This window comes from Kogia breviceps, chromosome 13 (assembly GCF_026419965.1).
Source record: "Kogia breviceps isolate mKogBre1 chromosome 13, mKogBre1 haplotype 1, whole genome shotgun sequence".
Classification (NCBI taxonomy): Eukaryota; Metazoa; Chordata; class Mammalia; order Artiodactyla; family Physeteridae; genus Kogia; species Kogia breviceps.
In genome coordinates, this window is record NC_081322.1 from 89,020,181 (window position 1) to 89,033,971 (window position 13,791).

At 56.5% G+C, this 13,791-nt stretch overlaps 1 protein-coding gene across 1 annotated transcript; it reads right to left on the bottom strand.

Moving 5' to 3' along the window:
* Window positions 1-8,592: 8,592 nt before the first annotated feature.
* On the bottom strand, window positions 8,593-12,853 carry PRR18 (proline rich 18). The gene is made up of 2 exons (XM_059083279.2): window positions 12,398-12,853; window positions 8,593-12,298 (listed from the first exon to the last, which is right to left on the bottom strand). Exon 2 carries the CDS (start codon window positions 12,265-12,267, stop codon window positions 11,482-11,484), a length of 786 nt encoding a protein of 261 aa, XP_058939262.1. The 5' UTR covers window positions 12,268-12,298; window positions 12,398-12,853; the 3' UTR covers window positions 8,593-11,481.
* Window positions 12,854-13,791: the final 938 nt, after the last annotated feature.

Genomic DNA, 13,791 nt, shown 5'->3' on the forward strand with positions numbered 1-13,791 from the left:
CCTCGGTCTTCACCGAGGGTGAAGTCTGCAAAATAGCGCCTACCTCACAAGGACGTCAAGATAATTAAATGAGTTCATATACATACCGTGTGCGGTGTTAAAGAAAACATTATTCTGGCACTTGTGAAAGCGGTGAGGAAGATGTTATTCGGAGCTGTGGCATTAGGGTCCAGACTCTCACGATAGGGAGAAAGACTGGGCTCCACTCCAAATAGAGCAAAGGCAGCCGGGGATTCGGAGCCGAGGGACAGTGATGCATTCCCAGGTCTCAGACCAGTGCCGGCACATGTCTGGATCTGGTAAGTGAATGCCCGTGGTCACCGCATGAGCCAATGCACCCAGGTGCCCAGTGCAGAGCAGGCGCTCTGCGTCCCTGCGTTGCAGTGGCTGGTGGCGCCCACCCTGCCCTTCTGTGGGCAGACGTCCGCACTTCCCCAGCCCCCTGGGTGAGGACAAACCACAGCCGTCTGTCTTCTCTCCGAAATCTGCATCCTGCGGGGAGTGACACAGAGTCGCCGAGGCGGGCTCCCTGTCAGTGCCTGCGCCCCGGACCTCCGAGCCGGCTCTGGTCCCACGCTCTCCAAAGCCTCATTCCTCAGCGTTTCCTCCCACTCTTTCTACTTTTTTTTACACTGAAGTATAATTGACTTACAATCCTACAATATTGTATTCGTTGCAAGTGTACAACGTAGTGATTTCATGTTTTTATGCATTACAAAATGATCACCATGCTAAGTCTAGTTACCATCTGTCACCAGCTTGGAGGGGGCACTGAGGTGTCAGGTGCGGCAGTGACGTCTGCTTTCATTAGCACGAGCCCAGCGGGAGAGCCGCTGGGGGCTGGAGGTTGTGCGAGAGCAGCTGGGGGTGACCCTGAGCTGAAGGGGGCCCCAGGGGTTGAACTGCCCGCTCTCGGAGAGCCCTGAGGGGCAGAGCCAGGCGCCTGCGCAGAGCAGCTCCCAGCCCCTGCCCCTACGTTAGCATCTGTCCTTTAAAATCTCCTCGGACCCTCACACTTAAGGTGCGAGTTAAATATGCGTACAGTATGAATAAGTGATTCACAGGAGTTGAGAAGGCCAATCGGGGCCTTCAGATCTTAATTAAGGGGGAAAACGTGGTTCTTCCTGACTTCCAAAGCAACAGGAAGATCAGGGAAGGGTTAATCCAAACTCTTTCATCCTTAGAATTAAACCCCAACTTAAATTTGAACCACAGCAGTGTTCAAGTTTGAACTGATATTTAATTCCAAGCACATAATGCATGAAATACTTTTGTTTAAATCTTACTTCTTTCCCTGCTTGAAGAAAATAAGAAAAGGGACGACAGGAGTGAATTAATCTTTCTGACAGAGATCACGCGATCACGGGGAGCCTTCCCTTCTTCTTTGCTCCCAACGGATCTTTTATTTTTTTGATTTTAATATTGCATAGCTATGCAGGGAAGTCTAGTATTTCCGCTCACGGTAAATTATAAACTGTGTACCTGATCGTAAGCTTTTATAAGATACTAAGGTTTTGGAGAAAGGAAAGGCCAAATGAAGAGGGTCCTGCAGTCAAATTAGTTGATATAGAAATAAAACCAACTTCTTGAGAAGTTGGGATCTTGGAGACCTTGGGAGAGGTTTTCCTGTTGATGATCGTTTCCATGGTGGCTTTAATCCACAAGCTCAGGTAGGTACTCTGCCCTGGGCTCATTCTTTATTGTGGTTTTGTTACTTTTAAGATATTATTATTTGACCAAGACACAGAGAGAATTCTGAATAAAGGCAAAGCATTTCCTCCCTTTGTGTTTATCGTGCACTGAAGCGTCCCTTATTTATTTGCAATGAGCTGGGAGAGGCTACTATGGAGGAGTACACCGGGGTCTTCCGGATCCTTCCAGCCCGCAGAGGAGACAAGAGAAGGGAGAAAAATGAAAGATGCCTGACGGGGGCGGTGGCCCTCGATTTCTCCCAACAGGAAGTAAAGTCGACGTGGGGGAAGAATCTCTGAAGCAGAACGTCCCTGGAAAGCGCGGAGTTTGTGGGTGTGGTGATTGTGCAACTGCTTTCCCCTCCCTCTCCTCCCGGTGCGGATGAGGCCCCCAGGGAAGTACAGCCAGGGCAGCTGTTCAAACAGTCGGCTGTCCTGGCAGCTTGCATCCCAGTGGCTGAGACCTTGACAACCACCGGCACGTTTGCCTAGGGTTTTGGCGACACATGGCCGGGGCCCGGCTCCCCTTTGAGTCACACCTGTAACCATCAAAGTCTTTCGGTGGGCAAATGGGGGAGTCTTTTTTTCTAATATCAGATGAACATTTTTAATAAGCTTTAAAAACACCCACATAATTTCATCGGTCTTCAGTTTTTTTAAATTTTGCAAAATGCACAGTGTAGTAACCCCAGCAGCAGAGATAACAGCAAACCTGAGGTCGAGTGGAGAAAGCTGCAAGGAACCCAGTTCTGGGTTCATCCTGGGGACACGGGCTCCTAACTTTTTCTTTAAAAATCTGGTATCTTTGGTCACGGTCAGCACGTGTAACTTTATAATTCTGAAAAATCGGATCAAGCAAGCGGTGACTGAATCATCCTCCCGTGCGATGCCTGCTGTTCAGTGGCCGTGGGGGAATCGCTGTCTCCGGCACGTATCTGGGATTGCGGACGGTACGTGGGCCAGCTTCTGGGCCCTTCCAGCACCACCGGGAAATGAACACGAGCCCTCTCAGCATTACCCGCTAGAACACGCCGCTCACGGCTCAGCGACGTCCAGGAGTAAAGCTGCGCGACCCGCTCAAGGTCCCCCAAAGCCCCCTGGCTGTGCCCCTGGCAGCGCCGGCGCATCGGGATGGCACGTGCCCTGGGTGGGCAGCCACGGTGCTGAGCGCCACCCGGGCTCCCGACCTCTTGAACGAAGCAACAATACCGGCCGCAGTCGGCGGTCACGTTCTGGAAACAGTGGGCTCCGCGGCCCCAGCTGAGCGAACAAGCCCTGCCTTCTGTGGCTTCAGTGTGGGACCTTAATGGCTCTTCACAGTTACGGGACACGGGCTCTGGGGCGCAGCCAGCCTCACTGCGCTGTTGGGTAGAAGCGAAGGGCCGCCCGGGACGTCCCCGTGACCGCAGCCAACGGGCCGGCCTCGGAACACACGTGGTGCCGCGCGCCAAGGCGGGCACCCCCCCAGCAGGCGCGCACGGAGCTTCGGCTCGCGCCCCTCCGCGAATGGGGCCCCCAAACGTGCCTTACGCCCGCATATATGTTTGAACGATGATGTCACGGTGCTGATTTGGCTGTGTTTCCTTAAAAACGGACTCTGCGCGTGTTTTCCGTAGAGAGGGATGAGAGCTGTCCTAAGCTCTGGAGCGTTTGCTCGGACCCAGGGGAGGAGGACGCGGGAGGTTTGGAGGGGGCCTGGCCTGTGCACCGCCCACGAGGGTGGGCCACGGGGACCCCTGGGCGCATTACAAAGCCCCCCCCCGGTGGGCCCACCCCCTCCCTGCTCACCGGCTTTCTCCTGCCCCTCCCGCGGGGCTCGCAGACCCGGCAGCGACGGTGGACACCGCTGTCCGCTTCCTCCGTCCTCTTCCTATCTCGCCGGGTCCTGCCCCCCCCCCGCCCACCTCCTCAGATGCATCATGTTCCCCACTCCACCCCCCGGGAGAAAAAATCCCGCAGCCTGTCCTGGAGCAAACGGGCCACCTCCTGCTGGCCTTGCGCGCACAGCTGTATGTAGACGAATCTGCGTTCTAGGGCAGAACTGGAGTCTTCAGGCCACGGGCAGTAAGCGCGTGCACGCTGAGCTCCGTGACGGGGCGGCGCAGGGCGTCCGTACACCAGGCCGGCTCGGGCCATTTCCCAGCTCCCTGACTTCCCTAACGAGGATCTACTGATGATTCTAGAACAAAGGTCAGCGCAGCTAGAAGACCACAAATGGCGAAGCATCACTCACTCATGTCACCACAACTCCGTTTTTGCCCGGACGTCTCTTCGTCTTTCCTTTCTACCCATGAGGGGTCCCTTCTCTGTGTGCTGCATATTTAACGTCTTGAGGGCATTTTTTCTAAACTGTGGTCAACTATTCTGTTGTTAGTGGAAGAGCGGGTGTCATTTCTGCCAGGAGCCGCTAGGCTCTGAGAACAGACAGGCGTCCTTGAAAAGGTGCCCCTGACTTTCAGACACGCCTTCTGGGGAGACGGAAAGTGAGGAACGCGGGTGAAACCATCTCCTGAACGTGGCTTCGACCGTGGGGCGGCGGGCGCCCGCCAGCCAGTCTGCCTGGGACAGCTGTGCTTTATAACAAGGATGAAATCATCTGAAATGAAATCTGTCTGTCGTTGGCCCCTCCGTCACCCGTGGTGTTTCTCTGCAGGCCCCGGGACAGCACAGCAGTGGGTACTGGCTGTGCTTGGTCATGAGTGAGCCCTTTGTTGGAAGGCCTGTCCCCACCACTGAGAGACTGTTCCAGAACTCTCTGGCTGGGCCTTCTGTGCTGCTGCGGCGCTGCGGTCGGCGGGGTCACGTTCAGGGGTCTGGGCCCAATGAAGGCGAGCACCACGTCACCACGTGCCAGGCCCGGGGGCCCCCGGCCGGAGCTCCCATCGCCCGGGTCCGGGGGGGGCAAGCTGGGAAGGCAGTGACCCAAGCGGTCACTGAGAACGTGGGGACCAGGGCCGGGCCAGGCACTGGGCTCGGTGCTGCCAGCCCACCAGCATCACCGTGGGACACCTGGACACAGAGACCCTCAGGGTCACTGAATCTCCCTCAGGGTCTGCTTTCTGCTTCACCCAGAAAGTTGGTTTCTTCTAAGAGCGCCTCTTCAGCAAGTCCCTGGGACAAGGTTTTCATGTTTGGGGCCTGGAGACCACATCGCCCCACCCCACCCCCTCCGCTGTGTGACACACCCGTGGGCCTCAGGTGACTGCCTGTAACACCTCACAAGCATCATAACTGGAGGGTGCAGACCCCCCGACTCGTGAAACTACGGAGTCCAGGTCAGGAGGCGTCCCGGGCAGACTTCCCTGGATGCTTCCCTGTGGGCGCAGGACACAGCGGCCGGGGGGGGGGGGGCGAGCACACCCGCCTCTGCAGCCCCAGCACCCGTGGAGCACTGGCCTCCGTTTGGCCGTTGCCACTCCTGCCTGAGTGCTTGGGACACATCACAGGTGCCCCCTTTGTCTGTAAAACTGGCCAAAGAGTTTCGTCCAAATGGGTGATGCGTGTAAGAGCTCTGAAACGAAGGCTAGTGTTGTTACTGATGCGATAAAAAGGCAGAACAGGCTGCAGGCAGGCAGATCCACGGCGCCAGGGACCAGGGCAGAGACTAAAGCCAGTGGCTGGACAGAGCACAGCCTTCTGTGGGGGGCGAGGGAGCCCGAGCGGCCCCGGGGAAGAGCTGGGGGATCCCAGGGCACAGGAGAGGCTGGGAGTCACGTGGCCCGCAAGCCAGGCTCTCCCTGCAAAAGGGAAGTTGTTTTTTCCAGCGTATTTGTGACTGTATGTTGGAGGCTTTCTGTTTAATCTTCTGCTTAAGGAAACAAGCAAAATCCTCCTTCCATCCCCATGAATCACAAGGCAAAATAAACAGTTATGCCTCAGACATGCAAGTATCAGCTGTTTTTACTGTCTGGCAAACTAGATATTGACGTTGGAAAGGCACTTTTTCTAAAATAAACACCTAACACTCATAAACACTAAGAGAACACCGTGGCTAGAGCCAGCTCTGACCAGCACTGTTGGCGGTGGGTGGGAAGGCAGGACTCCTTCTGTCTCCCGGCTTAACTGGCCTCTGAAAACCTGTGGGATTGCAGTTAAATCCCTCCGCTTACTTCTGATCCTGGCAATTTGTGCTTTTTTTTCCCTCTCTCTTGATCAGTCACACTAGACGCTGCTTTTGTGTGTGTGGTCACGCTGCACGGCATATGCAGGATCTCAGTTCGCGGACCAGGGCTCGAACCCGCGCCCCCTGTTGTGGAAGCTCGGAGTCTAAAGCGCTGCACTGCCAGGGAAGTCCCTCATTTTAACGAATCTTGAAAAAGAACCAACTTAGGGCTTTGTAAGTTTTCTCTATTGTTAGTGTCCTACTTTGTTGATTTCTGGTGTGATCTTTGTCTGTAAAAGGTTTTTTTTATTTTTTTTTTTTGCGGTACGAGGGCCTCTCACCGCTGTGGCCTCTCCCGTCGCGGAGCACAGGCTCCGGACGCGCAGGCTCAGCGGCCACGGCTCACGGGCCCAGCCGCTCCGCGGCACGTGGGATCCTCCCGGACCGGGGCACGAACCCGTGTCCCCCGCATCGGCAGGCGGACCCTCAACCGCTGCGCCACCAGGGAAGCCCTGTAAAAGGTTTTAAACCTATGCTCCATGGAAAATTCAACATTGCCAAAACCCACCGAGGGAGGTTCCTGGAAGGGGCACCGTGCGAGTGTCCTCCCCACGCTCAGCCACGCGCCTTCCACGCTCACTAGACCGTCTGCGTGAAGGTTAAGAAGTTGAATCCGGAGACCCGGCTATGAGGTCAGCTCTATGACTGGGTGGCGGTACGGGCGCTGGTGTGAGTTGCTTTCCCCTCTAGGGCTCATTTTCTGCACCTGCAGATGGAGAGAAGGCTGCTGTGTCCTCGCCGCCGGCGCCGCATCCCGAGCCTCCCACTCGCGGAGGCTCCACCTGGGGCACGTGGGGAGGCCCCTCCGGGAACCCCGCCGAGGCCGCGAGCCCCGGCTCTGTCTTCTCCCCTGTGTGTCTCCACCAGGTAGAGCGCCCTGCGGCCACTTCAGCCCGAGGGAATCTCACACCGCACGTGGGTTTCAGAACGCGCAAGGGCTGCGGCAGTGGTGGCACTTCGCGGCCGGCCTGAGTCGCCCACGGTGGTCCCTGCAGGCCACGCGGCTGCCGGGCCCCCTTCTGCTGGAGCAAGAACCCAGGAGGGCTGCCGCCTGAGGCTGCTGGGCCCCGAGCTGCCCGGAAGCCGGTCCCGCTGTCTGAGCCGGCACTGCCTGAGGTCTGCTGAATTAGGACGTCTGATGGGGTCCGGATGGTCCGCGTCTTCAAACGCTTCCCCAGGATCTCAGACGTAGGTCCCCACCCCCCGCAGAGATGGCAGAGGCAGCAGGCGCTGATGATACGCATGGTGGAAACGAGTGGTTCTCAAAGCGGGCTCCAGGGGCTTCTGAGGGTCCCCGGATTTTTCTAGGGTCTTGGCTTGTATTTCTAATACGAGAAGTATTGACAGAAATATAATCTACATAGATTTAAGCTCTTTGGCCTCCTTCAGTAACTTTTAAGCATAATATGTTTAAAAGTTTTGGTCTTGAGACCAAAAACCTTGGGAACTGATTCGCAGACAATTTTCTGGTGTTTTAGCCTAGTTGTTGCTAAATAGTTAAGCAGATCTAAAACTACTTCCTAAAGACTCTCTATTATTTTTTTCACAGGTTTCCACATAATCCACCTCCATCAGGTGGGATGGCCCAACATGAAAGAGGATGCAACTGAATTATCCCATTGGCTTTCATTAAGAACTAAGAGTATGGGCTTCCCTGGTGGCGCAGTGGTGGAGAGTCCGCCTGCCGATGCAGGGGACGCGGGTTCGTGCCCCGGTCCGGGAAGATCCCACGTGCCACGAGCCGTGGCCGCTGAGCCTGCGCGTCCAGAGCCTGTGCTCCGCAACGGGAGAGACCACGACAGTGAGAGGCCCGTGTGCCGCAAAAAAAAAAAAGAACTAAGAGTAATATGAAGAACATTTATGCATCTTCTGGAAACTGCATTTAAGGATTCGGTCTACCATAGTGTATGTAATAGAAATACATACATAACACAGAAATAGTTCTCTCTAAGAAAAGGTTTGTCTCTTGTAATGTGTTAGTGTGTCTTGTTATTAGATAAGGAAATTATCAGCTCACTACCTTAAATTTTGCCTTTGCTACTAGGAAGCTCAGAGCTAAATTTTGTGTTCAGCTTGAAGTAAGTCTGAAATAAGGAGGTGAACCACAAGACAGGTTTTTATTTTAAACTCCTCAGGGAAATAAATCTTTAGCGCTCACCACACATGTGCATTAAATGCTTAGAGGGGAAAATCTCAGAATACTGTAGCCAGGGAGAGTTTTGATTTTGCACACATAAGTGCCAGAGAATCATGTTTTTGGAGAGTAAAGATTCTTTGAAGTAGTAACTACAGCTGACCTTGAGCTGGGGACGTACCGTGTGGTCCCAAATGCTTCACACACACCTCAGCATAATCCTTACCAGGATCCACCGTGTCCTCTTATCCCCATAACACTTAAGAGATGGACACGCAGAAATTTAATGAGAGATGGCTGACAAAGAACAGCAGGCTGGAAGGCTCCAAAGGCCACCTTTCACCTCCAAATGACCATTCTCGGGGGGCACACTGGGGAGGTGCTCAGGCTCTAAGCTGAGCACAGGGCCACCGTGCCAGGCCTCGGGGACAGCAGCCCTCTTCACCGGTCAGCATCTGGACAAAGGCAATGCTGGTGTGAACCAGGCCACTCTGGGCACCTCCCTGGTGACCAGGCGTTTGTGTGCAGGTCCGTAACACGCAAGTGTTTTTACTGCTCATCTCACAGTTGGCAGAAATTTCCATGCTAACATCAAAGGTACAAAATTACAATTTCAGAGTCAGTTTAATATAACCAGACCCCACACATCACCACCTTCCACAGAACTGTATCATTTCTCGTGAAACCACAAAACTGAAGTTTCTGATTTCTGGCACCTGCTATTTCCGGAAAAGACGCATCTGCTTTCCAGCAAGACGCTCTGCAACATATTCTTAGGAATATATTTGAATATAGCTTTCATGGGGGGGGGGGTCTGTGACACGACAGGAGGTTAAGTACTGTTGCCAACCTTATTACAATACTTTGACTAGCATTAGAATTATTAAAATCCTGGTCACTCACTGCTGGCAGTAATTAAGGCCAGTGACCCTTTGCCAACCCCTGGAAATTCCAGAGCCCCAGGCGGGGCAGCACCACGACCATCTCAGATGAAATTAATTAATTTATTTATTTATTTATTTATATGTATGTATGTGGCCTCGCTGCGCAGCTTGTGGGATCTTAGTTCCCTGACCAGGGATCGAACCTTTGCCCTCGGCAGTGAAAGCGCCGAGTCCTAACCACTGGACCGCCAGGGAACTCCCTTAGAAGATCTCTAAATACCTCGGTGATCTCTTCCTGACCCGTGTTTAATATCCTCCTAAAAAGAAATACAGTCATCAAATTTCTCTTTTATTTAGGCATTAAGAAGCTGCAGCGCAGTGACTTAGAAAACATCCTCAAAACATCAGTAACAACATGAACAGACATCACGTGTCGCGTGTAGAACCTTTCTTGCTTTTTACTGAGGGTCGTCAACCAGCGTAATATAAATGTTCCACACATCTGCTTTTACAGTGAAGAACAAGGCACACAACTCCACCCGACGTCACAAGGGAGAAAAATGTGAGTGGTGTCTTCCTGCGGCCAGTTAACAGCGAGACGGGGCTAGGAGCCCAGAGATGGGGGAGGGGGAGGAGAGGGAAACAGACAAAGGATAACACAGGGGCACAGAGACCACGCATGGCCAGCAGCAGGACCCAGACACACACGGGCAGACGCAGAGAGACGCTCTGCAGACATCGATTCCTTTGGGAAAGTCTTTAAAATGTTGTTATTGTCACGATGGGCAGGACCCTGGGCCTCTTAATCACCGGTATTTGCACTAAGTGCAAATGAGACCAAATTACGACTCTGTGCCCACCGTGAACTCACAGCTCACTCGCAACCTGCTGGTTGACGTCCAGAACGAGCTTTCGTTTCTCCCCCAGGACCCAGCTCTGCAGACCCCACGAGACACGTGTCTTAACTTCACCTCCGAACGCTTGCTGACTTTGCCTCTCTGGTAGTAATACGCTCATTTAAAATAAAAGACAGTCTAGCTCTGTGCATTCAAACGGGAGGCAAGCTATTCAGTGGGCGGGGTATTTGGTTTTGCATCTCATCTGGCGGCTGATCTAGCTCCCACCAAATTAGACGCTCCGTGTCTACCTAGATTTGCGCCTGGCCCAAGAGAGCGAGATTAGAGCAAAGATCTCCACAAGAAAAATACAAACTGGTTTTTAAAAATGTAAAGCTTCAATGTAAATATAATCAAGACTTGACACATTAAAGTCTAATGAGATAAACATTAAACTAGTTATTAACTTTTACAAAATAAGTCCAAAATTGAGGTAATACATTACACTCTTCTATAACCAGCTTTATCTGATTATAACATTTCCCCCCCTTCTCAACCTTCGAGTGAAATAGATGCATGGGAAAAAAAAAAATCTAGAAATCATCCTGGAGTTAGTGCAGAAGAGTATGACTCCTGAAAGGCAGAGGAGTCCTACCCTTTGTTCAAATAATAGACATTTCCTTTTCCCAAATCACTATACACAACTGTACAAAGCCACCATGGCACTGATTTTCACACAGCGATTAAAAATACTGAAAACACACTTCTGCTCTGCACTCCCCACTTTTCCCCCTAAACAAGTGGCTCTCTGGCCCGGCACATCTTGTCCTGCGTCTGGGTCCAGCTCTCTGCACTTTGCCCCCTCCCTCTGGCTACCCTTCCTTTCTGTAGCACAAAAGACATTTGTGAGCAGCACTTCAAGTACAGAGGATGCATTCTGCAGAAGCTGAGCCTCGCTCCAGCTCACACCTTACCCCAGACGCTGAAAACAATTCCCGCAGCTGTGCTTCAGAGAGTCTAGTGTGTGCGCGCGCGTGTGAGGTTTGTGAGTGGAGAGAGCATGTGGGCAAAGGGCAGATGCGTGAACCAGGGTAGTGTGAGGATGTGTGCGCGCGTGTGCATATGTAGGAGCACGCGCGTCAGGTGTACACGTGTGCCTGAGAGCGCGAGTGTGCGAGGGTGAGCGCTGAGCACGCGTGTGAGGGCAAGCGTGTGTGCGTGGGCTCGAAGGCCCCCACGAGTCGGTGTCGTGACCACGGGGCACTGGGCCCGTCACAGCGCCCGCTCTCCAGGCGGACCTGGTGGTCACCACCCTCCCCCTTCCCGCTGGGAAGTTCGGTTCCCTTGGGCCCCCAGACCTTCCAGTCCCCGGGACATGTCTCCACTCAGGAGAAACAAAATCCTAAGCGCAGCACGTGTCCAGCGCTGCACCAGACGGCCTCCCTCCTCGTTCGCCCCGCACCCACACGTGGCTGTCACCCACTGCTCGGGCCAGGGCACGTGGCGTCGCACACCCGCAGAGCGACACCCACAGACAGGGGCCCGCGCCCGCCGAGGGTCTCCGGCACTTACGCGAACCTTAGGAGTGGGAGCTGAGAGGCACCTTCACCCCGGCTCATCGCCCCCCCCACGAGCCCCGAGGACACCTGTGGACGTGGAAGCGGCCCGCGGGTGCGGAAGGCAGACCCGCAGGCCCCGGCGTGCGGCAGGGAGAGGTCGGCTCCCGGGAGGGGCGCGGGGGCGTCAGCGAGGCCGAGGCTGCCCGGGGTCGCGGTCACAGCGAGCTCAGGTGCGGCAGCGCGTCCAGGGGCCCCGCCCGGTCGCGCGCGGCGGCCGCCGACTCCACGCCGCGCAGCCACTCGGTGCACCTGCGCACCAGGCCCTCGTCGGCGGCCGTCGCCTCCTCCTCGTACTCCACGTCGTCGTACTTGTGCCGCTCGTTGAGCAGCGACACCCTGAGCAGCGGCCCGGGGTCGGGGCCCAGCGGGGCGCCGGGCAGCGGCGGGCGGCGGCCGAGGCCTGCGGCCCGGGCCCGGGGGCAGGGGCCGAGCGGGCGCCCGGCGTCGGCCGAGGGCGCGGGCGCCGCCCGCCGGGGCCGCGCCTGCAGCTGCTTCTCCAGGTGGCGCCGCTGGATGACCAGCACGGCCTCGGGCGTGAGGCTCAGGGAGAAGCGCAGGGCGGCGTCGGGCCCGGGCCCGGAGGCGGCGGCCCCCGCGGGGCCATGGCCGGAGGCGGCCGGCCGGGGCGCGCACGGGGCCGGGGCGCGCGGGCGGCCGGGCGCGGGCGGGGCCGGGGCGCGCGGGGAGGCCGGGCCGGGGGCGCGGCGGGCCGGCGGCCGCTTCAGGGTGGCGGAGGGCCAGGAGCCGGACAGCAGCATCGGGGGTCGCTCGGGGGGCCGCCCCTTCTTCTCCGCGGCCGCGGCGGGCGGCAGGGGCCCCGGCGGGGCGCAGGCGGGCACGGCCGCCTTGCGGGGGGCGCCCGGCTTCCGGGGCGGCGGGCGCGCGGCGGGGACCCCCGGGGCGGCGGCGGGCGGCGGCGGCGGCAGGGGCGGGAAGGGCATGGTGCTGCCAGGCCGGAGGGTCGTCAGCGCCCTGGAAGGAGAGGGGCGGCTTTAGGCTCGGTGCGCGGGGGGCCCGGCGCCCTCCCCGTGGGTGGCCGGGGTCGGGCCCTCGTCCTCGCTCCGCACCCACCTCGGTCCGGCCGCAGCATCCCCGGCTTCCTCACGTCCCGGCGTCCACACCCAGGGCGTCACGCCAAGGCAGCCCCTCCCTCCTTCCTTCCCCCGTCCCTTCCGGGGCCGGGGGCTCTGCCCCGACTCGGGGCTCCTCGCCGGGCACGGCGGGCACAGCACCGGCCGCCCGGGCCACGCCGAGCCAGGCGCGCCGGCGGGAGGAGGAGCCGCTGCGCCCGCTGGTGTCACGAGCGACTGGGCCGGGCCGGGCTCCCCAGCTGGCCTTCCACCGCCAGGGGCTAGTTTTAATCCACCAGAGGCGGGGAGAACCGGGCGTGTCCTGAGCCCTAGGCGGAGTCCTTGCACGTTGGAGAGAAAATCCTGAGCAGCCTCTCGGTGTCTTTAAGATGGTGGGCAAGGCGGCGGCGGCGGGTGGTACCTCTGGCCGGGCCGGCCTCGCAGTCCGGTGTCGGTGTCGGAGTCGGAGGAGAAAGCTGGCTGGAGCTCAGGGGTGGGGAAAAGACATTTCAGGGAATCTTCCTGCTTTTGTTTTTATATAATGTTGATGCCACCGCTGAAAGACAGTCACTTTAAAATTAAAATCCTAGTTTTCCTTGAATAGGCAAAATAGGCCAGTTTCAGTTAAATCGTGATATAGGAAATACCAGATATTAAGTTCTTTTCAGGAGTGATTCCTGTGAGCAAAGGAGAGTATTTATTGCTGCAACAGTGGTTCAGAATGAATGAGACAGCTTCACTGTCAACTTAGATTCCAGTGGTAGAGACGGGAAAACACTCCTACGACATTCAAACGTTTGTTGAATACGTGAATAATTCAGTGAATCATTACCGAGCCATACGTCATAAAGTCAAAGTTTCATACAAGCAGTCCCTGCGTTACTTATGGAGAACTGTCGGTTGTTTAGATCTGCAAAAAACCATTTTCCATAGCATATGCTCTTCTGGGCTAACCCAGGAACGTCTAAGTAGGTTGTGGGGGGTATGGCCCCAGCTTAGCTAAGAGCATTCAGACGTGGGTAAGTGGGTAAACTCGTATGTGACCAACGGCCCCAGCGGCCCCGCCCAGCCCTCCGAACGCTCCTGTTGTGGCACCGCCACCTCCCTGCCGTCGGTGGCCACGAGGGCACCGGTCCCTTTCTCCCCTGCCTGCTCTCACGTGTCCCCACTGGGTCAGGCACAGCAAGAAGGAAACTTGACAGGTGACCAGAAACATTTCTCATGACGGCTGGGGACGGGGGTAGGGTTAGGCCCCATCACCTCCACCAGCACCCTCAAAACTGCCCCCCACCCCACCCGTCTACCTCTTCTCCATAAAATATGCAAACGCAGCTTCCAGACGTGGCTCCCGCTGTCCTTCCTCTCACGGACCTTCTCCCCTTCCCCACCAGGGCC